The 24,541-nt window shown below is 41.5% G+C and overlaps 2 protein-coding genes and 1 long non-coding RNA gene across 5 annotated transcripts; 2 read left to right on the top strand and 1 right to left on the bottom strand.

The window, feature by feature from the left end:
- Positions 1-30: 30 nt before the first annotated feature.
- On the top strand, positions 31-14,440 carry mtf1 (metal-regulatory transcription factor 1). 3 transcript variants are annotated; one of them, XM_034102569.2, is made up of 11 exons: positions 31-83; positions 1,861-2,389; positions 6,368-6,606; positions 7,409-7,540; positions 9,681-9,754; positions 10,311-10,444; positions 10,935-11,012; positions 11,167-11,266; positions 11,345-12,015; positions 12,396-12,465; positions 13,848-14,440. In XM_034102569.2, the coding sequence occupies exons 2-11, from the start codon at positions 1,925-1,927 to the stop codon at positions 14,339-14,341; spliced, it is 2,457 nt and encodes an 818-aa protein (XP_033958460.1). In that variant the 5' UTR covers positions 31-83; positions 1,861-1,924; the 3' UTR covers positions 14,342-14,440. The 3 variants fall into 3 exon arrangements, with proteins under 3 accessions (XP_033958460.1, XP_033958461.1, XP_033958458.1); XM_034102570.2 differs by lacking the exon at positions 31-83 and adding an exon at positions 736-792; XM_034102567.2 differs by lacking the exon at positions 31-83 and adding an exon at positions 744-994.
- Positions 14,441-17,559: 3,119 nt separating this feature from the next.
- On the bottom strand, positions 17,560-18,275 carry LOC117460974 (uncharacterized). Its single transcript, XR_004553662.2, has 4 exons — positions 18,058-18,275; positions 17,924-17,973; positions 17,747-17,848; positions 17,560-17,669 (listed from the first exon to the last, which is right to left on the bottom strand). It is a non-coding gene; the product is annotated as an uncharacterized lncRNA (long non-coding RNA).
- Positions 18,276-18,657: 382 nt separating this feature from the next.
- Positions 18,658-24,443, top strand: yrdc (yrdC N(6)-threonylcarbamoyltransferase domain containing). The gene is made up of 6 exons (XM_034102634.1): positions 18,658-18,905; positions 19,655-19,850; positions 20,952-21,066; positions 21,161-21,280; positions 21,439-21,569; positions 23,670-24,443. The coding sequence occupies exons 1-6, from the start codon at positions 18,734-18,736 to the stop codon at positions 23,746-23,748; spliced, it is 813 nt and encodes a 270-aa protein (XP_033958525.1). The 5' UTR covers positions 18,658-18,733; the 3' UTR covers positions 23,749-24,443.
- Positions 24,444-24,541: the final 98 nt, after the last annotated feature.

The following is a 24,541-nucleotide window of genomic DNA, read 5'->3' on the forward strand; positions in this document are numbered from 1 at the left end:
GACGTTGTTTGGTATCCTAGGGAGGAGATAGGAAGAAAGTGCTAAACATCCAAAGCATAGGGATAAGGCTTACATTTTAACAGGTAAATATATGTTATTGTAATTTCCTTTTTGAGACCACTAAACTGAAGCGTTAGCGCAGTGCTGTGTGTAGTCAGTTTAGCACTTGGTAACATGATACTTGTTCTTTTTGCTGGGAAGATGGGTTATGTCGACTGGCTAACGTTTCTAGCTAACTGTCTAGCTTAGCTGTGAAGCAGAATGTAGCTCTCTGTGTAAGGGAACGGGATACAGTGTTGGAGGCGGGACCCCGTTAATTCCTATGAAAGTTGCTCATTGACGCTTGAAGCCAAAATGTGGGCCCATGGAGCATGCGCACTCGAGTTTTCCTTAAGCCCCGCCTCCGATCTCCAGCTCTCGGTTCAGTCAGATAAATAGAGAAGTAAAATAACTCTGGATCTCCGCTTTCAGCGCTACTTAAAAGATTAGCCCCTAGTGATTTAAATAAGGGGCTATGAAACTGTTCGTGCTGTTAAGTGTATTTGGTTAAACAACATATATTCGCTGATTTACAGACGTCTCTTTCCCAATGTAAGTCAATGTGGAAAAAGTATGTATGGGTGAGTTGTAGTACCACCGTTTGGCCACTACGAATATTTGCTTCAACGTCCGACGCACTTCCTGGGGGCTTGATGTGGCTCCCTAGCTTAGCTGTACGTCAAAACTGTTGCTAGCTAGGAAAGCTATGCATGTGCAGAGAAAAACAGGATAACTTGGCTAACGTTAAAGCTAGTACGTATATTTTGCTTTCTGGAGCGCGCAAGCTAAATACACAACTGTTATGTGGACTGTGCAAAGAAGTCGCACAACGTTAAGAAGTGCTAATAATAATATTATTGAATCTACACGACCTACTGTTTGATATTCGCAGCAGGAAGCTAGCGACATATCTCTGAGGCTAGTAACCAAGATGTACTGTGTGAGACAACGTCAGGTCAGTATCAAACAGCAGCTTTTTGTATACAGCCTGTTAACAGTGAAGGCTATTAACCTAAGTGCCGTGACATTAAGTTAACATTACTGTATTGTCAGTCTATAAACCTGAGAATCACTGCGTGTTTATCAAGCTACTGTTGTGTTTTTAAACGTTACCTAGCCATGTCAAGTACTGAAATGTAAACTGGCATTGTCGTGTGAATGTGACATCTTTCAGACTTATAACGTTTTATAAAAAGGTAACCTGAGGAGTTTTAATTGATTAGAAATAATCATGTTTATTAGTTGGGTTTAGCCGCTGCTGTAGTCTCGTGACTGTCACCGAAATCAGAAAGTTCTAGATCTCGGTTTGGTTTCAGTAACGTTTGTTTCCCCTAAAATGTGTCCTAATAATCGCTGGCTTACTATGGACTATTCCCCCTTTTCCCTACTGGAAATAGTTAACCTTCTTTTGATTGACACTTTGACGTGTTTACATTAGTGTTGAGTGTATTATCAAAGCCCTGCACTAGACATAGCAAACATCTTTTAGGATGTGTCTCGCCAGCAGTGGTGTAAAGTAACCAAGTACGTTTACTCAAGTAATGCACTTGTATACAATTTTGAGGTACTTGAGTAGGTAATTTCAGAGGTAAATATTGTCCTTTTACTTTCCTACATTTATGTAATGCCTAAAGTTAGTTTACAAATATGGGTTAATGATATAACACATAGTCAACACTTAAATAAGACTCTTTTTAAATCCTGCAATGAGCCTCCTACACCACATTGTGTATTTTAAGTACTATTTTAATGTTTTCATATGTCTTTCAAAAGCTTCCCATAATTCATATATAATAATACTTTTTCAAATGTACATTTCAGGCTGTAACGTCTACAGTGTGAGTGTGCAGTCCTCCTTGCCAAGGAAGGAGAGGCACCAGGGACCATGAGTGAGAATGGTCCTCATACTGAGGCGACGATGTACTTTGAGGTAGAGGTGGAACACCTGGGGCGGGATGATGAAGATGAAGACGAAGACAAGATCCACTTTGACAAAGATGATAACCTGCTCGGCGAGTCTTCATCGTCATCTGGTCGGGTGTACGACCGCACCACAGTACTCATTGAGCGGGACCCTATCCGGCTAGATGAGGAAGGTGAAGAGGAGGGTCACTGTGGAGGGGAGGAGGAAGGGGTCACCTTTCTCACTGAAGGGGAAGCAGATGAGGAGGATGGCTCTATGGTTTTTATGTCGGACCCTGTTGGGATGTCACAGGGTTATGTGCACCACACTATTTCTCCAGACCAGATCCAGTTCACGATAAATCCAGGCTCCACCCGTATGCCACGCAACATCGAGGGGGCCACCCTCACGCTGCACTCCGAGTGCCCGGAGACCAAGATGAGAGAGGTAAGCCCTAAAAGTGCATCTCCTCCCAAGAATATAAGGCTAGTTTCATACAAATGTTCTGCTTGTTGGGAAGTGAGGCCTTTCCTTTTGAATGTTCAGACTGAACACAGCTGCACAATGATTTAAAAAGCAGTTCTTCATTTTGTACCAAGCTTGTGTGCTGCAATTCAGTAACACATTATGTACATTTATTTTCCCACCTGTTACAACACAGATGAGGGTAGAATGAGGGCAGCTGGATCATTTCTAGTTTGGTTAGTTATGTGGAGGGTCTTCGTGTCATTTTAGCTAACTGCTAAACAGAACAGCAGATGCTTTCAACTTTAAAGATTAATCATGTCTATACACTTTGAGATGCATAATGTAACAATACAGCAGGTGTTATTATTTCTATGCTTTTCCCTGGTGGAATGCAGAGAACAATTGCAAATATGGCTAAACAATATAAGAATGGCTGATTGCGATATAGCTCAGCCCGTGTCTGCTAATGGTGTCGCCCTGCTTGCCCACTGCTAGTCTTGAGCTAAGCCCACTCAGTCACAACACACTGCATATTCTCCGTGTTCTTGTGGTGATTTGACATATTTGGACAGCTATCCCAGTCTAATTATTGCAAGTGGACTATAAAACCATCTGGGAGTGTCAGCAGTTGGCCCCAGCTGAGTAATAGTAAGAGTGCTGAAAGAAAAAAGCCCTGTGTTTTTAGTTGGTTTGCAAAGGGGCGGTACATTTCCGATACATTTCCATGGGAAGTTATGCTGGGAATTGAGGTTAAAGTAATCAAATTGTGTCTTATCCAAGCATAAATATAAACATTTAGTTTTGTCATAAGAAAACATCCATGCAAAATTATTCATTAAAAAACATGACATTTCAACAGATGTATTTGTAAGTAGAACAGAACCAGTTTTAATTATTTTATTGAACAATCATTTGTTTCATTGAAGAAGATAAACATGAATGTTGAGTTAAATATGACTTCTAGAAATCACGTGTGCATGTGATGGAGGAATGCACAGTGCCTGTAGGGGGTGTGCTCTCAATGGCCATGCAGTAAGCAGTGTGCTATGGCATGGATATTCAAGTGTACTTGAATGGAATCCGTTTGTTTTAGTCAAGATTATGCTCAAATATACTTTCCCCAACTATATTTAAGTTCCCTACGAAGAGCCAACCTTCAATTTTGAAAATTCCCAGTTTATTGCAACCCTAGTTTTTAGTCCGTTGTTTCACATTTCAGATGAGGCACATTACATTCCCATCAAGGAAATGCTACATACAGCAAAAGTGTGTGAACTGACCAGTAAGCTGCCTCAACATCAATTGTTAGGAAGAGTTTTTAGAGGATTCTGATCAATCTGGTTACTCATTGCTTTTAAAATAAAAGTTATAAAAGGAGGATGCTAGGATATCCTCCAGGAAATGTCATCTTTATTTACCTAAACGATGCGCTCGTGTTGTTTTTGTTATTTTTCAATGTGTTAATATTCTAAGACTTTATTTCAATGGAGAGATTTCTACAGTTGCATGTGCATAGTATAATCATCCTAAAGGTGGAGTGCTGTGTTTTTATCCAATGTTAATTATACAGAGCCCCGACAAAGGATCACTTTCACTTCAGTGCTGATTGAAATAGTTTATTTTCTGATGACCTAGCCAACGTTGTTTGATCAATGAAGATGAGAAAATGAATTGTGCATGGGACCTATGGGATTCTTAGTTGGTGTCAGTCAAGTTTGAAGCACGGAGAAAACCTTTTTGCCATAGCACGGAGAATGAATATTGACATTGTGAAACATTATTACACAGCCACGGGCGGTTATAGGAACCTACTTTTCATGAGTGTGATTTGTGACAATGACGGACAGTTTTGTTGATGTATCACAACCTCTTTTCAGTGAAAATAAGGTTGCGGGCAGAGTCCTGTGTGTGTGAAGCAATGTGGCCGTAAGGCTTTTTAACCCCCCAGCATAATATCACTAGGATCGAAAAAATGCAAACCCCCACCTCAGTAGAGTGTGGCCCGTAGTTGTTGGTGTTACTGTTGTATTGTAGTGTTTGTTTGAATCTGAATGTAATATTGCATTGTTGTTGTATCTATTGTTGTGGTTACCACCAGTGTCATTGGCTTGATTTGCTAGAAACAGATTCAATTTCCAAGAAGACAATGATCTAAGCTATTCACCATACTTCACTGTCCATACACTTCACTGCACATGCCAGACATTAGGAGAACTAAATGAAGCTCCATCTTGCTTCTTTGTAAAATATTATTTAGATTTAACACATAAAAGTGCATTTTCCTTTTGAAGGAGTCTCCCAGTGTTGCAGGCACAGGCTGATATGAATATAGAAACACTGCATTGTGGTGCAACTTGTACCGTGTGCATTGTATTCAGTTTGTCCCACACAGAAGGGTTTAAGCCTCACTTTGACAAGTATGACGAGTGGAGAGGATACAAGAGTGACCGTGGAAGATTCCAGCCTCCTGTTCACCAAGTGTCGGAAAACAATGCCATTGAACATCCAGCACTGAGTGATTTCTCTCTGTAAATATACTCACTCTTTTCCCACTATGTATGTGCGAAACCACCGCATACAATGCTCTCTCACAATGATTGAAGTGATGGTGCACTCACGATGGTGTGGGAGATGAATACAAGTGACAAGCTTTAGCAGGCCTCCTACAGGAGCTCTGCACGGATGTTTGCTTAACAAATCATCTCTCCCACATCACTGCAATCAGAATGAATGGCCGTAGAAGATTACCCATCACTCAGATTAGTGATTGTTATTAAGACTGCAAGGAGATTGAATCAGCTCTGTGTCACTTTCACTGCATGAACTTGTCCTCCTATTCATGGTGTGATTAGATTTGTTTAAGATTGTTTTCTGATGAAAAGCATTTCAAACGAAGGATGATCAGGGTAGGGTTTATACCGATGTGTCGTTATTTACCATTCAAACACATCCTCTCATCATGGTCATCATGCAGTAGCATTTAACTGCTAAGTGTATTATCCAGTCATAACATTCACAGTCAGAAAACATGTAATTTCAGTTTCCTTGCTATCTTTGAAATTGTGTGCCGATATTTAAAATGTTTTTTTTATTATTACATTCTGTGACCATGACATATTCTCTTTCTTATGTTACACTCAGCAGCCTGTTCTAATATGGTCAGGGGTAAAAAGCAGTGTGCAGCTATCTCTGTCATCTTTATGGGTAATTTTATGGTGGATTTATTCATTCATTCAAGAGCAGTTGCAAGAAAGATGTCAGCTGATAAAGAGGACCCTTTTGTGGGCCCGCCACAAGCTTCCTCCTCCTGACTTTGTGTTCAGCAGCATTTTTTCAGGCAGAGAATGAACTGCCTATATTCACACGGCCCCGGGGGCTTTTGTGTGAGGAGAGAGCAGGAGACCGCCACACTGCAGTGGAGATGGGCGCTGTGAAACAGAATTGAGTTGGGTGTATTGCAGTGGGGGTTATTCATCATGACTGTCCTTTGTGTTCACCCGCTCCATGTGCTGAGTCACTGAGTTCAAGTAACGACTGAAAGGTCACACTGACACTTTGATGCTATTTATACTTGGATGGATTAATATTTCACATTGCTTTCACTCACTTTTACTTGCATTGCTTTTAAATACAGGCTTAATACGATTTGATTAATTTTTAAGAGAGGACATTCGATTTGACTCCTTAGTTTCAGGATGATTGCATACACTAGAGTTTTTATTGCACTATTTCTATTTTATTTGTATTTACTTGCACATCTCAAAACATTCTCTTGCACTATTTTCTCTGTTTTATTTGTTCTATATAATATATTCATGTTGCACTATTGGAGGAATCTGGGAGTTACGTTTTTCATTGCCATATCTAGACTGTAGCTAATGTGCACATGACAATAAAGCCTTGAATCTTGAATTCATCCATGGCACTGATATCCCCTGCGTCTTCTTCCTCTTCCAGGTGAAGCGCTACCAGTGCATGTTCGAAGGCTGCACCAGGACGTACAGCACGGCGGGAAACCTGCGAACGCACCAGAAGACGCACCGGGGCGAGTACACATTCGTGTGTAATCAGCTGGGCTGTGGGAAGGCCTTCCTCACCTCCTACAGCCTCAAGATCCATGTCCGCGTGCACACCAAGGAGAAGCCGTTTGAGTGTGATGTGCATGGCTGTGAGAAGGCCTTCAACACGTTATACAGGTACGCCTTTACACAGCTGAGTTATGCTTTATTTCTACTCATGGCTGCTGCTCAGATCATGATGAGTAGTATATGTTCTGTAAGCAGTGTTTACAAACTAGACACTGCTTACAGAACAGTTGATTGACTTGTGTTGCCACTTTACTGACATGTTTAACTTTGCAATATGCAATATGAGATTGACACAATACAACATTAAATATAATTTAAATGTGTATACTGTTGCCATACAGACACATTGTTGACCTTACAAAACACATGTTGTTCATATTTAAAGTATTCATAAATGCTGTGGTTGTAAACGGACACTTGACTGGTTGAGAGTCATGCAACCTGCAATGGGGACAATCCCAGTACAAGATTCTGTGTATCATTTATAAATGAGGAACATCTGTTTTCTGAATTGTCTGAATTTGAAACTGCAGATAATGATGCTACATAAGGCCCAATTACAATTTCATTCTATATTTGATTAATTTTAAGCCTATTTTTATAGCATTTTAACAGTTTAAATGTTGCTGTGATCTTGTGTTGTTCACTCTCTAGTTTACTATGGGGGGTGGGGGGGGGGTATTGGTTCAGTTTCTATGGCAACATGTCTGTGGCTTGGTGAAGCTGTGCCACTGCTGTCAGATAGTCGTACTCAGGACAATGAACCAAAGCCACACATGGTGGTGGATTCGGTTCTCCTGCCAATCTTCAATGCCACTCATATTTGAAGCTTTCCTTTTTCATTGCCACTGTGTTTAGTTAGTTTCTCTCTGCATGTTTAATAACACTTAGCACGTACTTGTCTCTGCAGACTGAAAGCACACCAGAGACTTCACACAGGCAAGACATTCAACTGTGAATCAGACGGATGCTCCAAGTACTTCACCACACTGAGCGACCTGAGGAAGCACATTCGCACACACACTGGGGAGAAACCGTTCCGGTGAGCATTTCCATCATCACACCAGTTTTAATCCATTAGTAGCTATGATACTAATAGATACTCACAGACAGCTCTTTTAGTCGGTTTAATGTTTGCTGATTTATACAAATACAATGTTTTTTTCGTATTTAAAAGTTTAACTAAGGCCACGTTTACACGGAGACGAAAACAAACCTTAGCATTTTCCGTCCACACGGAATTGGCTCAAGAAACGTGTCAGTCCACACGAGACCGCTCGACCCACTGGAAACGCTGTAGTACATATCCCGGGCCTGTAAGTGGCGCTGTACTTCCGCCACAAAATACACCAAAAGCAGCGAAGAAGACCCCCCCCCCCCCCGAGCATGGTTGCCTGGTTGCCCTTCTGTTTGTTCTCCGCGGTGAATTTAGCATGTAGTTCATGTAATTCTCCATGTCCACTTGTTGCTGATGGTTGTGGTAGAGGAGCTGTAGATGTTGCACTAACATCTGTAGCATGGTCAGTAGCGTCTGGAGCACGAAAGCAACCCTGTGATCCGCCATTGTTGTTGTTGTTGTTGTTGTTGTTGGTGAAACAGATCAGCAATGACGCGGGGGTGAGCAGCAGAGGTGGGGAGAGGTGGGGCTATGGCTTCATCGTTATCAGGAAATGATTGTATAGGACAGGGGTACTCAAACTTTTTTGTTAAAAGTCCACTTGTGAATTTTATACAAGGTCAATGGTCCGGATCAATGCCAGTAAAGTCCCCCCCCCACCCACCCCCGGAGCGGAGCAACGAAACTGAAATTAAGAAGCAGTTTCGACGCGCTATGCGCTATGCAGCCCTGGTATTCAACACATTTATTTAGTGATAGTTCGCTATATCATGAGTCAAGTTCTTTTAATTTGAGCAGGTGCATTGAAAAATCTGAAAAAATTATCAAATGTATGTGTTATTTATCGCGAATCTGACATAAGAGGCTTCTCAATACTCAAATTTCCCCTCCTCGACTCCTCGGTCCTCCGGTAGTGACCCGGAAATGAATTTCAGCGCGCCATTTTGAAGGACGTCTCATTTCTCTAAATGCACACCGAGGACCGAGCATCGAGGAGGCTCTCTGGAGGAGCTATAACCGAGGATACACTGATGGTTCCTCCACGGCTCCTCCGCGGATGCATTTCCGGGAACGGTGGAGGCGTGACGCACGGCCGGACTTATCTCAGCCAATGACAGCTCTGCATGCAACCCCTGGATATTATTTGAGAACCTGCTCTCATCGCAACGCGATGTTTACAGTGAGAACAGCTGTGAGGCCCGTGCAGAAAGCAGAGCAGTGTGTAAAATATATATCACTCAGTATAAGTTATAACAGACCTACTCTCTTTATTTGCTTTAGTTTAGTAGATATCTACAAAGAGTCCATATTTTTCTAAAACCATTTAGTGCTTCACATAATAAAATACACAACGGCTGTAGCCTGATTATGCTTTAACAGCTGTAGGTGTGTGTGGTACAGTGTGTAGGTGTGTGTTGTACAGTGTGTAGGTGTGTGTTGTACAGTGTGTAGGTGCGTGTTGTACAGTGTGTAGGTGTGTGTTGTACAGTGTGCAGATGCCGCGGACAGACGGGTCTTAGTTGGTTTGATGTCCTTACTTTTAATACTTGCAAATACAACTTTTGGCCCGTAATTTCAATTCCCCATTTCAGCGACTAGAGAGAGGGGGGGGATATATCCAGTCTCTGATTATGTTACGTTATTATGAGAGTGCTCTCATACTTTAAATTGTATATATTTATATAAATATATTTGTGTGTGTGTGTGTGCATCTGTAGCCTGTTATTGTCTCATTATACCGCACTCTCAATGAATTCAAAGTAAATATGTGGGGGAACAATGTTCAGCTGATCTAACAGAGATTATAAAATATGACAAAACACTCGACAGCTGATGCAGCTGTTGCCACGTAATAATGAACGGACGTCGCTTTAATATGACCGCTCAGAGGAGAGGAGTTCTCATTTCTTTAAACGTCTGCTGCTTCCCCTCCTCTCTCCTCGGTTCCCCTCCTCGGTCCTCCGCTCGCATCTCCTGTGGGCGGGTCTAAGTATCGAGGAGGGGAGTCGAGGAGGGGAAATTTGAGTATTGAGAAGCCTCTATAATGTTCCCTCTTTTCCCTCAGGTGTGACCATGATGGCTGTGGTAAAGCCTTTGCTGCGAGTCATCACCTAAAAACACATGTACGGACACACACAGGTACATATTCCTCATTTGTTTTATTTAACCTTGAATATTTTTGAACAAGGACATGTTTGTTTGTCTGTTCAGCTCTGCCTGATTTGCATTTACATTGTTTCCAAACCCTCCCACACACAGTTGGTTTGAATTGCCCGACCAAATATATGCTAATGTCTACCTTTTCAAATGTGTGTGTAGCATTTATTTAAAGGAGCAGCCATTAAGAAGATTCAAGGCTCAAGGCTTTTATTGTCATGTGTGCATAGCTACAGTGTAGTTATGTCAATGAACACCTCAGGCTCCTCCAACAGTGCAACACAATAACACAGATGAAATAGTGCGAGTAAATACAATAAAATGGAATATAATAGAAATAGTGCAGAATAGTCGGAATGGATGTTCTTTCAAAAGTTCAGGTGATCAACAGTCTAACTTGCTGACTTAGTTCCTATATTCTGATCTGCCTTTCATGTCCCACCTATGTATAAATATGCTAAGGTTACTCCTGTGGTTTCATTAAGCTGTATAGATGAGCTCTTACCTCTCTTACCCCCCCCCCCCTCCTCTTCTGTAGGGGAGAAGCCTTTCAACTGCACCAATGACGGCTGTGAGAAGACGTTCAGCAGCCAGTACAGCCTGAAGAGTCACGTCCGGGGCCACGACAAAGGACAGCCTTTCACCGTCACCCTCACACATCCGCTCTCTGAAGTGAGTCATGAGCGCAACATGACTCTGTGGTCCTCATATTATTCACTGCATTCAGATGTTGTTTCTTTCGCTTCTATATTTCTTTTGATGTGGGGACATCACGTGCATGTTATCACATACACAGTACTTGTGTTATGCTCTCAAGCAAATGTGTCAACTTTTGCTACTAGATGTGAGGTATTCTAGACATGAGCTGGCCAAACAAAACTCAAACCTGTATACCTGCAAGATGTCGCCATAGTCTGAAAAGGAGTTTGAGATGTTTACACCACACATTTTAAATGGAAAAAAGGATTTAGATGAAGTCACTCGTACTAAACACATGGACACGGCTTTCTAAAGAATAATTGTCATTGATTGGCATTAGCTGCGAGTTTAGCTTGTGTGGTAATTACATTATTATTCAGCAGGTGTTGCATTATTTTACAATTGTGCTAAATACAACAACGGTGTCGAGTTTAATCGAGTCTGCTTCATGTTTTAATTACAGGATGCAAATCACTCGCTGTGCCTCAGTGACCTGAGCCTCATCTCGACAGACTCAGACCTCCGGGAGAACATCCATAATGTGAGTCTGGCCTTCGCTTCAGCTTTGACAAACAGACATTCACGCAGCCCAAGAGTTGTCGAGAGATGCAAGAATCTGGCATCCATATTGGCAACAAGATCAGCTGTCTCTGTTTTAGGAATTATGAGTTTATTAAGTTTTCATTTCATTACAGGCTCATTTGGACCTGAACAATGTGACCCCTGTGAAAATCTTTGAGCTCATGTTCCAGAGTCCTGAAAATAGTGTCAGCCAAGATGATGCCCATCAGCACGGTGAGTACATTTCAGAACCTGATGAAGTCGTTTTGAATGTTCTTGTTTATTGATGTGTGTTTTTTCCTCCCTCGTCAGAGAGCCTTATTGAGTCGTTCAGTCTGGAGATGACGACCCCGCGGGGAGGGATTGACGGCTCGTCTCTCATCTCCTTCTCTCTCCATCCCACCTGCTCATCTTCCTGTTCACACTCGACTGCTGTCCTGGAGGCTCCTGCACGGCTCATCCACAGTTCCTCCTCTCAGGCCTCCCGTCCCGCCCCCGTCCCTTCCACCGTCAGCTCCACACCTTTCGTTCAAGTGACCGGGCCTCAGCAGACCCCTGATGTACCTGCGGGGGCACCTGCCAAAGCACCAAACAATGCCCCCTCCCAGCACTTTGTGGCAATACCACCCACATTCCTGCAGTCGGATAACGCCATCACGCCTGCTCCTCCACCACCAGCCGTCTCCACATCCCCTCCTGTGGCTCCATCGCTGCGCCCCGCAGCACCACCAGGCCCCGTGTCTGTGGCTGTTGCCGCTCCACCAGCAGACACTGCTGCTGTGACAGTGGCTCAACCTTTGCCTTTGGCCAACAACCCCGTCTCCATCCCCGTCCCCAACCCTGGCTCGGGATTGGCTCCCACCCCTGCCACCATCACCATAGGCTCCACCTCCAACCTGCTGCAGCCCAGCCTGGTCATGTCCGACCAAAACCTGCAGTGGATCCTCAGCACTGCTGCCAACAGCCAGCAGAACCCCGACCAAGTGAGTAATGCTCCCACAGAGGTTTCATTTGTACCAGTTATGATTGTGCAATGCGTCCTTAAGTTTAAAAACACATTCCTACATGGATAAAATCATGGATCATTTGCATTTTCCCTTGTTATTGTGAGAATGTGCATGTAAGAGAATTACACTTTGCAACACACAATGCAGTTTGCAACTAAATTAGAGTATTTAACAAATCAATTGTTATTGTAAATGACTGTGTAGCAAAGGAATGAGTGTTAATTTGATCAATATTACTTATGATAAGGAAACAGTTAGACCACGCAGACGGTCCTTTAATAGAAGTATTGTCCGTATGTCTCTACAGTAGTCCCTGGCTTTTTGATCCTGATTTAACTGTTTAATGTTTGTTTCAGACACATCCAGGAGGTGCAAAAGTAGAAAAGGTTTTCTTCACAACAGCCATACCAGTGGGAGGAAGTGCGGGTAAGAGTTCTGAACCATAATTCCTGTGTCGGACATTGAACAAAAGGCTGTCATTGAATCACTTGTTTGTTTTGACATGTAATGCAATTGAGCTTTAATGGGAAAGATAACAGAGTAGATCGGTGTCCTGGGAGCTCCACTAACACTCTGTCACCGTATATTTAAATCACACATGCCCAGAAGCTTTTACTCTATTGATGCACAGTGCTAGAACAGTTCAACAGTATCCCACTAAATATTTTATAATTAACATTGACTTTTGATCTTTGCTTTTTCAAGAGGTCTGGGATATTGTCCCTCTGCTTTCTTCTCAGTTTAAAACTGACCGTGACATTACACAAATACCAATATTAGGGATGCGCCGATCGCCAATTTGGGGCCGATCGCCGGAATCAGTATCGACCGATACCGATGGCCGATCCGATCGAGTGGGCGGGGCCTATGGGGAACTTCCATTTAAAGTGATGTTTAAAACTCAGTTAATGGGGCTCATTCACTGGCGCTTCCACAAACAACATAATTATTACATTCAACTGAAGTACATTATTCAAGTTTGCATTAACTTTGGAGAATAACACGGGAGAAATGAGCGGAAGCCCTCTCTCCCCCCCCTCTCTCCCTCCTGTCAGTATCTCATGCAGCTCACTGATCCAGTAATGAGTGACCCGACAGTGAAGAATAAACATATTTATAACTAGTTTAGTTCCAGAGGTAGATAAAATAGCTAAGTGTGTTAAGTCTAATTCTTAGTGTGTGTGTTGCTCCGCTCACCGGTCCGTCACAGCGGGCGGAGCTGCAGGATTTCTGCTTCACACACACGCTGCATACCGCTATTTTACTGTCTTTTTCAGACAGCTTAAAATACTGCCAGACCGGTGAAGCCATTTTGGCGAGCTTGTTTTGCCGCGCACACAGTCATGTATTTTACGTCATGTGATCGGCTCTCACGGTCGCCTTTTATAGAGAGCACCGATCGATCGGCAGAGAGTGAATATCGGCCGATATCGATCGGAGCATCCCTAACAAATATCCATATCATGGTAACAGATGAAATCATTTAGATTTCTTTCCATTCTCACCATATATTATCCATCGGTGTTATTGTTGTTTTTGCTTTTTTACTTGTATGGGTACAGACTCTACACCTTCCTACACTAATTCATAATGACATAAAAATAAATATGTTAATATTATTACATTTAGTATAAATACCTTGACAATATATTTCTCATTTGTTTTGGCCACGATAATCATGTAGTTAAATCTGATATTGAGATACCCCCTGTCATTTCATCCTAACTATTGTCCTTTTCTTTTCATATGCTTTACAGGAGATTTGGAAAGTTGTGTACTTCTTGTTTTCAGTGAATTTGTGTTTTCAGGCAGCTCGGTCCAGCAGATCGGCCTCAGTCTGCCCGTCATCATCATCAAACAGGAGGAGTCCTGCCAGTGCCAGTGTGCCTGCAGGGACGCTGCGAAAGAAAGGACTTCAAAGAGTGCCTCCTCCATTGTTTCAGCCCCAGCACAGCCGCAGCCCCCACCTCCTCCCCCTCCTCCTCCCCCTCCCCCGCCTTCACAACCCCCAGAGCCTCCGCAACACCCACCCTCCTCTATTACTTCTACTCCAAGCACCGAGTCTTCCTCAAAGGTGGGTGAGGTGATACCGGAGGCCCCCACTTCTGCTTCCTTCTCCAGAGCTCAGACTTTTTCCTCGATAGTGAGCAGCACGGCCACGAACCCTCCCTCGTCTGAAGGGTTAGCCAACATGGACGTGTCGGACTTCCTCTCCCTGCAGAGTCCGGAGACGGAGGACACCATCGAGGCTCTGCTGCTACAAGCACATGACTTCAGCATGACCACTGATGGCAATCCTTAGAAGAGCTGCGTCTGGCACCACGTGTTCCCCGCTGAGCCCACTCATCAACAGGCAGCCAATCCACCCACTTCTCACTGTGTGTGTGTGTGTGTGTGTGTGTGTGTGTGTGTGTGTGTGTGTGTGTGTGTGTGTGTGTGTGTGTGTGTGTGTGTGTGTGTGTGTGTGTGTGTGTGTGTGTGTGTGTGTGTGTGTGTGTGTGTGTGTGTGTGTGTGTGTGTGTGTGTGTGTGTGTGTGTGTGTGTGTGTGTGTGTGTGTGTGTGTGTGTGTGTGTGTGTGTGTGTGTGTGTGTGTGTGTGTGTGTGTGTGTGTGTGTGTGACCCCTCCCCTGTACCTGCAGTGCATTCAGTTCTGTGTGGCATTTCGCAACATATACATGAACTATAAGTGATCTGTTTGTGTTGAGTCTCTTTGTAGTCGTTAAAAACAGGATTAGTTTGCTTATTGAGATTTAGCAACGTTAATGCTAATGATTGCAGGGAAAGGCAGTAGATCCTCTTGTTATGAACATAATCAAAGTGTACATGATAACCCTCGATATTCACTCGATCGAAACAAATGAGTGTTGTCCAAGCACTGATGACTTAATATTTCCATGTCCCTGGCTTGAAGGTCAGACACCGGAGCAGGAAAACAAAGCGTGTCTGTCTATCCTTGTACTGTACGACAGGTCCTCACGAATGCTTCTAGCTGGTATGCAACGGACCAGAATGCACTGTATATTAGAGGGATTCAATTTGAATAGGCAATGCTCCCAGTAGGAATTTGACGGGGTTGGCCACACACCCCTCATACTCAATATGAAGTAATTCCTCAGTGTTTTTGTTTTCTAGGAAGACTAGTGTCGTCCAGAAAATGTGATTATTCCTTCTTCTTTTTTTGACAGTTATTTACCAATTGAGAAAATAACCTGGGATCCAATCTGCCTGTTTTTAAGTGAAATGAATACTTCATAAGTTGCCTATAACTTAAACTAATTTAAAATTGTACATGTTAATTTATTTAAACCTGATTATTTCATTATACTGGCAATTATCTTCAAGATAGCAGAGAGAAATCTAATAATTTATTCCAATCAATTGTTGTATTTTTGTGTTGAGCTGTTTTTGTGTTACTGATTTGATGTTTTCCTACTTCTCTCTCTGTTGAGAACGTAATGGGTGTTGCTAAAAGCAAGCTAGAGAAAACAGGCCTCTATAGTAGACTGCACAGTAAAAAAAATGACTCAAGGATCCTCTTGTTTGCAAAGATTGTCCACATGAAACAGTAAGGAACTACTGTCAACATCCCATATGTTCTAGGGCTGTGACCCTCTCAGGGATGCATCAAGTCATTAGTGATCCTGGTTCCCTTCATTTGTCCCTCAAACGCTCTCTCACCAGACGCCCCCCGCTCGCCTTCCTTTGGCTGCACTCTTCCCTGCTAATGCACACTTGTAAAGTGAGTGATCTGACAGCTTGTTGGCTGAGGTGCAGAACCACTACGGACTTTTTTGTACACAACTGCTGTAAAGTAGCATTTAAAAAAAGATGGTGTCCTGGCGACAGTGTAAATACAGTACATTTTAGTGTAAACATCTTTGAGAAACTTGTAGATTATTCTAGAATTTGTATTTTTGTATAGACTTTTGAATTACTTACTCAGAGTTTGGAGCTTATACCCTCTATCCTATCCTTGCATTCACACGGTCACATTTATGCAGAACAGTTGCTGCTGTGTTTAGTTGAATCAAGCAGCTGGGCTTTATGTACAGTCCCCATATTAACTAAATATATATGCTCAGAGTATAATTAACAGTATTGTTTCACACGGGACACAATGCAATGATAGAACGTAGGCATTATGCCCTGTATACTAGAGTGTGGAGCTACTCGGCCTTACAAACTGTCCTGTGAGCCTCCTTGCCTTCACAGTCTCCGCTTCAGACAGACCTGCCATTGAAACGCTGACACGCTCATCTTCATCGAGTCTCAGGCAATCACACAGCAGCAGATCACAATGAGGCAAACGAGACGGGAAAGCTTTTTGTTTGACTAGAAACAGCCGTCTGTTGGGAAAGTCATCACTGGATGTGCAGCGTAACGAGTGAAGATATATTGGGTCCGGGTTGTAGGATCAAATGTGCATGTCACATCGTTTGTCTTGCCTTTTTTTTCTTTGTTTTCCTGCCAAACTTTTGAACAGTGAAGCTTTCCTTCGATACAAATGTGACAAGAAGGCAGTAAGACATGTTGTGAAAGGCTGCAGTCACTCATTGTGTGCTCTAAAACCATTCCACGTATGCAGTATTAGAGATCAGGAGTTTGCACTCGGTTCCATTGGATTACAAAATTGTTTACTCAACATTTCCCTGTTGAAGCACTCGGCAAAATGACTGCCAGTTCATCCCATCAATACATATGATCACAAATGCATACAGTCAAAGAACACAACTATGCAAGTTTACATGTGGCATCCAGTTCAAATAAAGATTATTTATTCCCCCCCCCTCTATTTAATGATATCCTGCCACAACCTTATAGGCAGCACAATGTTTATTGAACTCCAGTCAATTGCATTTCATATTTGGAGTTGTGTTTAAGGTACTGATCCTTCGACATGCTGTTCGAACCAACTGGACTTGTTTGAAGGAGTATTTACTGAATGAATCATTAAATTCTGTTTTAAGAATTATTTTCGGTCAAATGTATGCAGCTTATTTTTCTGTTCTTACTTTTACACTTTATGCGTAAACATGTTTTTTTGGGCTCACGCCATTAATGTAATCATCTCAGCTTTTTTTTGCCTCATCACAAATAAAAGTTCGACAGCTGCCCTTATTTGTTTAATCAATAAGCAGATTTATAAATGACATGTGGCCCAGGGTTTGTTCTGTTTAAGTTGACCTTAATGGCAACGAGAGAAATCACTGGGGGAGACAATTGTTTGGAAGCAACTTGTTAAGTGTTTTTGGAAATAGACTTCCAGATTCTTACATTTCTCTATTTGGGCAAAATAAAGAAAAAAACCATACGCTTCGAAATAAATGTCTTGACACCCAAAGAGCGATGAATTGTTAAGGATTTGTATTTTTTTTTAAGAGAATGTATAATGTGAAAATGTTTGCTTGTTTCGTACAAAGTAATATTATAAATACATTTCTGGACTGAGAGCAATATAATACAATAAAACCTTATCCTTGTCACTGAAATGTTTGCTTCTCCATCTCAATGAAGTCTTACTGATCAAATTGATATTGACATCTTTATTTATTAATAATTTAAACAAATTAAAGAGTTTCACTTCTACTCAGTCCTCCAGAGGTAATGTCACATCCTGAAGAGATTTTCTCTGCGGAAATAAAGAAAAAGTAAAAAACATAATCTGCATTAAGTCACATAAATACAAAGAGAAACGAGGGAGTTTACCACTAGGATGTCACTTAGTTCTTTGAGGTCATTCAGGACTTGGTTGCATATTGTAACATGATCTGAAAGGGTCACCAGTCTGTCGCTGACATCCTCCAGTTCCTGTGGTGGAAAACCTGTCGATAAATGAGTTCCTTTTTGGGCAGAGAGACATCAAAATCTCAGATAGTGGCTCACCTGTTTGTCCGGTGCAACGCCTTCATCTGTCTGCAGGGCCAGGGGGCCTTCTGTACCACAGGTAACTTTTTAAAAACATACTTCGAGACAACTTAATAACATTAAAGTATGCTGAAAAGTGCATGTTTTCTTACCTGTGTTTGAATCCATGACTAAAACGTTATTTCATGTCCTGTAAACTGTCGACTTCTATGTTGACTTTGCTTTCAGATGATTTAAGTCAATGCTCGCAGGTGCCTTAAATTATCCTAATTAATGAGTGAAGCAAGGAACACACCTGGAAGCATACAAATGGAATACATGTGTTGAAAAATGGGCTATGTCTGGACGGTTTGAAAAAGTTCCAGTAAATACCAAGATTGGTAATTGTGCCTATTATTTAAAGCAACACTTTTTTATTAAGTTGTCTACATTTTAAAATGGGTTCTGTTTGACGGTGCTTCTCGGCATACAAGTTTTTACTATGACGGTAAAAAAAAAACACATCAACAGATAACAAAAAAAGCACAAAACCTTTAAAAAAAAGATATTCCAAATAATTCAAGGACAGCTGTACAAAAATACACTTTTCAACCGATCCATGTTTGTATCAAATGTTTCCTTTAATGTCATCTTTGGACTCATTACAATCAAATATAAAAAACATATAATTCACTAAAACCTTTTTTTCTGAAGCAACGTGCTGCTGGCCCTTTAAGAAAACCGCGTCATTGTGTTGGGGGCGTAACCCGGAAGCACTTTCGTTATTTCATCAGGCGACAACATGCTCCCTGGCTGAAATGAGACATCCACCGCTGTAGCTTCGCTTTTATGAGGCCTGTTTGTAACATCGCTGTTGAATTAATGAAATCCAGAAGAGCTCACAGTTCAGCCGCAGCTCTTAGACTCAGAGGAGAGATGTGTAAAGAGCTGAAGACCAAAGTGCTGCGACTGTTACCGCAGAGCTGCAGCGGGCCGTCTGTCCATCAGGAGGGCTTCACAGGTCGGCTTACATTCACATCAGAAGTGCATCCCTGTTATAACATCAGTTTGAGAATTTGACAGCTATTTTTAGCCACTGAAGAAGCATTTGCACGCGATGCTTGTCAGTGAGTAACGTAAACATTGCAGCATGTTACATCAGATTCCTGTCATGCATGACTTGGACAGCCGAATACACACCTACACAGATCCGATTTCATAGTCCAATACCTTCGACTGCAGTGCTACTAATTAAAACATAATGTGTGTTACACCTTACTTTATTTTCCTTTTTTTACCACAAAAATTAATCAAGAGCTTTGTTATCTGATCATATATTTGAAGACTTTCCTTTATTTTGGAAAATGTGGTGCTTGGTTTCTTCAAAATCCTGAGTAAAGAAGAAACATATTTAAGCATAATTATTGTGCCAATACAAACAACGATAAAACAAACGTATTATTTAGTTTTTCTTAAAGATGTTGAGGAATATGCCAAACATAGGGGAGCTCTAATCCCAGGTAGGTTGAGCTCCAAAATAGCTGAATTCTACTTTTTCCATAAGGTTGAATATGACTACTCTAAGGACATAGGCTTTCATATGTATAATCAGTAGTCTCCTTTATATGCAGATCTTCAATAATATATCTAATTCATGTATTTCTTTTAGCCCTTCATTACCCCAAAATCCATTTCCAATCGACAAATTATTTCATTATGTGTGTATTGTGGTGAATGATGCCTTATTGACCCCTCCTTTTTGAACTGCAGATGGTGCTGAAGTCCTGAGTTGCACGGTGAAGGCTCTGAAGGAGGGTCATGTGGTCGCTGTTCCCACCGACACCATCTACGGCCTGGCGTGTCTGACCCAGAACTCTGAAGCGGTCAAAAAAATCTATGACATCAAAGGACGAAATGGAAATAAACCACTGGCCATCTGCGTCGGAGAAATCCAGGATATCTATAAGTAAGTGTTTGTCCTGCTGCTTTACAACTAGAGATCGATATGGGGAGATTCTGTTGTTTGATGGACATGATTGTTGTCAAACAGAGCTATCATTTGTTAGTGTAATTAACAAAAAATCAGTTCCAACTGTATGTGTCAGTCCTTCAGACGTGTGATGGTTTCTTTGCAGACTCACAACACCGCACAAACATGTCAGTCATCCACAGATGAGTCACACACAGAAGAGGAAGCGATGTGTTCTTCACACCAACAAGACACATTTTACATTTCCAGTGACCGATACACCTGCTGTCACAGAAAGACACCATATTCATGAATTAATTTGTTGGTAGATCACAAAGTAATACAGAGGAGACAAGGCAGACTAAGAAATGTCACAATAGACGCTTTCACACCAAGTACTTTGACATACTTAGTTCATCAGAACTTAGTTCATCAGAACTCTTTAGTTCTGATGAACTAAAGAGCAGATCGCGTTCACACCGGAATAAGTCCCTGAGGGAGGATTAGGCAAATGAAGCCGCTGACGTCACTTCTTCTTCTTCTGCTTTGGGTTTACTGGCAGGCCGCAAGCAACTTCACGGCGTATACTGCCGCCCGAAGTCCCCGGAGTTGGGGACTGGCTTCAGAGCCTTGTTGTCGCCATTAACAGCGACATCTCCTCATCACTCCACTGCTCCCACATTTTAGTTTGTGTTGCCATAAGTTAGTCTCTCTCCGTTGGTACGCTGGGCTAATGCTAATGTTAATAATGCTAATGCGAGCAAATAAAATGGCGGCTTCACAAAACGTTTTGGGAGTTTTACGGGGCGTGGTTTGCAATTCGCCCAGCCAATCAGAAATGAGAATCTTTTTCTCCCACGAAAGTAGACTGAAAAGGGGGTGAAAAGGTTCTCGTGAACTAAGTTCTAGTTCCGGATTTTTTTGGTGTGAACGCACATTTTCTGAACTATATCGGAACAATACTGGAAAGAGTACTCCGGTGTGGAAGCGTCTCATATTGTCAGAATTGCAATGTGGAAATTTGCAGTAGTATCTAACATTGCATAGATAATGACTTGTTTTCTTCTAAACGTAATCATTGTTTGCTTCCATGGTCAGGTTCTGTAAGGTGAAGGTGAAGGAGGCGCTGCTAGCCGACCTGCTGCCTGGTCCCGTCACTCTGGTGTTCGAAAGATCTGAAGTACTCAACACAGATCTCAACCCCTTTACCTCAGTAGGTCCACTCTTTGAATCTGGATTTGACTTTTAAGGAAAATGCAAACACAAGTTTTATAGATGAATAAATGTCCATGTTTATTTGTCCTCAGCTTGTTGGCGTACGTATCCCAGACCATGGCTTCATGAGACGCCTCTGCCAGATGTGCGCTGAACCACTGGCACTAACCAGCGCCAACATCAGCTCGCACACCAGTACTGTGGAAGTGCATGTAAGTATAAACATTTATGATTTTTCTTCAGTCTCACATTTAATATGTTTAAAAATGTCCCCGTAGGTTTTCCAGTTGAAAGGGTGTCCCTCACTCAAATCTCTTTGTTATTGAAGTTGATTAGTTAATGCTGCTGTGTTTCCTTTTTCTTCTTGAAGGAGTTCCAGGAGCTCTGGCCCAAACTAGCAGTGGTGGTGGACGACGGACCAATAGGAGACCACAGCCGCCTCGGATCAACAGTGGTGGACCTATCGGTACTCGGCAAATACCGCATCATCAGACCAGGCTGGTGAGTTCATACTCTTATTGACTTAACTTACACTTTAGCTGCGGCTAGACGTGCCCTCTCTGTATGAAATCATATGGTATACAGGAGCACTTAACCTTTACAAAACACAAATAACTATTAAAGGTTTATTACAAATAATACAAACTTGGTCTTATATGCAGTCAGCTTTTCTTAAATTGCACTGAGCAATTACTTTAGCATTTAGGTGGCTTTACATTTAACCTATGATATAGGTTTTCGGCCTCTTGACTATTTATTACTGTATACGTTCACAAAATAGATTTGAAAGAGAAAGCTCACATTATACTTCTATGCAACATCACGAAAACAAAGGATGTGATATGGTGGATCAGGGTTTTTTCCTAAATATTGATTAGAGCTCTCTGTATGAGGCTGATGCTGCAGTTTGTTATCTGGTCATGTAATATTGCACAACACTACATCATTGACAGAGTAATGATGTGCATTTTCATAATATGCATATGCAGTGTCCTTACATTCTGATTCTGAAGCAAATGGGAAAGGTGACAACATGTACTATACTCAAAGCAGACAGTATGCATATTATACTAAATCCAGTCCGTTTTGAGTACTAGTTTGGAGGATGCTTACAGGTGGAAAATATAAAAATACCTTTTAAAGTGGTGGTTAAACGGTTCGAACAAAATGTTTGACTGTTTCCTGATTTGCATACTTACACTTGATACTATGAGTGCATTGGTGTGTTAATACCCACAAGTATGGCAAAGTGTGGGGTACTTATAGTGTCTTACCATCCAGAGCTTTAGCCGTGTGGTAGGGCTGCTCGATTATGGCAAAAATCATAATCTCGATTATTTCAATAATTGTAATTGCGATTTATTAAATGCGATTATTCATTGACTTTGAAAACATCCATTTATTGGAGAATAAAAATGTGAACAGTATGTTTTTAACAGTTGATTACCCTGAACTTTAAGTATAATTCAACTGAAAAAAAAATAATAAAAAAAGAATCGTTTTATTTCGTTGTTTTCGTAATCGTCGCAAGCCATAATCGTAATCGTGATTTTAAAATACGATTAATTGAGCAGCCCTCCCGTGTGGCGGTCGCTCCGATGAACACCAGAATCATACAGATTTCAAGTAAGCAATATTATGATATCAGATCAAGGGGTGAAACCCGCCGCTGCTGCGTCTGTAAAGCCGGTGTGTCCTTGGGCAAGACACTTCACCTGAACTTGCTCCTGTGGGTATTGTCCACAGTGACCATTGCATGTATACAACATATGTGTGTAATGTGTATCTGTAAAGCGCTTTGAGCACTGGAAAAAGCGCTATAATAAATGCAAGGAATTATTATTATTATTAATATATATATATATATATCATAATGGAAGTGTCCTTTCTAAAGTGTCAGTATTGAGACAGCATTGTTAAAAAAAAAAGGGTATTGTTTCTTTCCATAATAAAGCTTGGGTAAAAATGTTTTACATTTCTTTGAAGTGAAATCAACAGTAGCTTTCCAAAGTTTCAGTATTATTGACAACTGATGTTATACGTATTGCATCATTGGTGAATTCAATATGAACTGCTGTAACAAATATACAAGGAGCAGTATGTAGTGCATGTTCTGTATAGAGTTAGTACTTACTGTAGTATGGATGTGAGGCCCTGGTGACTGCCTATGCACATTAGCAGGGAAAAGTTGAGCAAAGAGGAAACGTATTCTTACATTTGTTAGTCATAGCGCAAGAGACAAAGCAACTGTATGCAAACTGAAGAGTAATAACATCCTCAGATTTTGCAGGTAAGTACATTTACAGCAAAGGGAGAAGTACAGGCTAATTTTCTAGAAAGTCATTTTTGGTTTATTGCTGTGCTTTCTATTAAAGCAACACTGACTGTCATCACAATGTGCTCCACCACTGGGCGGGGGGGGGGGGGGGGGGGTGCACCTGCAGCACCAGATGTAATTATGAATCTCTGGGAAACTAGTAAACCAAGCGTGTGGATTCAGGATATGTAAATGCCGTAGTAATTAATGGTGTTTCTGCATCAGATTCAAACATGGCTCTTCAGGACGCTCGGTACATGAAATGACTGTGATTCTGTCTTCAGCGCCCTCTCTTCTACGGTTGATGTGCTGGAGCACAAATACAGACTGTCAGAGGACTCGGGGAAGAATGACCTTGTCTGAACTCTCCACACTCCACAAGCTGAGACGCACAAACAGCGCTGACCCCGGCTTCTCCAGAATTATTTTCATGGTCACAATCGAAATGGATCTTTTGCGGGAAGGACTCAAACTCAGGAAAAAACGTGATGGCAGATATTTTTCTGGTGGCTGCTTTAAGGTCTGGAGTAACTTCTCTTCTCTCTATGAACACAATTCATGCCTTGCTTATTATGTTGGGGTTTCACAGTCTCACATTTCTGGACCATTCATTCAGAAAAAGGTCAGTTACATAGTATGGGATTTGAGGCACTTATTTTATGGTTTGAAATAGTCTTTAATAAAATAAGGGATGGGAGAAGTTCTGTGAATGTCATGGATTATACATCTAACTTGTTGAGTCTAGATTTATTTTGTATTAACTTATGAATCCCCTATATTTATTTGATCTGCTTGTCAATCTAACATTGACAGACTTACACTATCATTGGTATCCTGCTGTTGTAGCTTAAAATACATTGCATTTACCTTTTTTGAAAATACTGTACAATTTCATCCAGACTACTGTTGATTGGCATGTTGAGCATGTGGATAAACAATAATACAACTGCCAACTTGCTCATTTAAAACTTATTTTTTAGATTCTCATCGGCCGACGTTAACTTGTTTTGATTGATTTTAAAATCTCGGCATTGCCACAATAAATATTTTTTTCAGTATTGAAGTCTTATTCGTCATGCATGAGAAATATGTCCGCATTTTATTTCTAGGGGTGTTTCTCAATGTCGAGGAAAGCTGCTCTAGAGCCACTATTTCA

This window comes from Pseudochaenichthys georgianus, chromosome 16, assembly GCF_902827115.2.
Source record: "Pseudochaenichthys georgianus chromosome 16, fPseGeo1.2, whole genome shotgun sequence".
NCBI lineage: Eukaryota > Metazoa > Chordata > Actinopteri > Perciformes > Channichthyidae > Pseudochaenichthys > Pseudochaenichthys georgianus.

Bases quoted from the DNA above. Each gene is read 5' to 3' on its own strand.
- yrdc (XM_034102634.1), top strand. From the start codon at position 18,734: ATGAGGCCTGTTTGTAACATCGCTGTTGAATTAATGAAATCCAGAAGA. The intron at 18,906-19,654 runs GTCGGCTTACAT...TTTGAACTGCAG, and splicing joins CCATCAGGAGGGCTTCACAG to ATGGTGCTGAAGTCCTGAGT. The intron at 21,570-23,669 runs GTGAGTTCATAC...TTCTGTCTTCAG, and splicing joins CGCATCATCAGACCAGGCTG to CGCCCTCTCTTCTACGGTTG.
- mtf1 (XM_034102569.2), top strand. From the start codon at position 1,925: ATGAGTGAGAATGGTCCTCATACTGAGGCGACGATGTACTTTGAGGTA. The intron at 7,541-9,680 runs GTGAGCATTTCC...CTTTTCCCTCAG, and splicing joins ACTGGGGAGAAACCGTTCCG to GTGTGACCATGATGGCTGTG. The intron at 11,267-11,344 runs GTGAGTACATTT...CTCCCTCGTCAG, and splicing joins AGATGATGCCCATCAGCACG to AGAGCCTTATTGAGTCGTTC.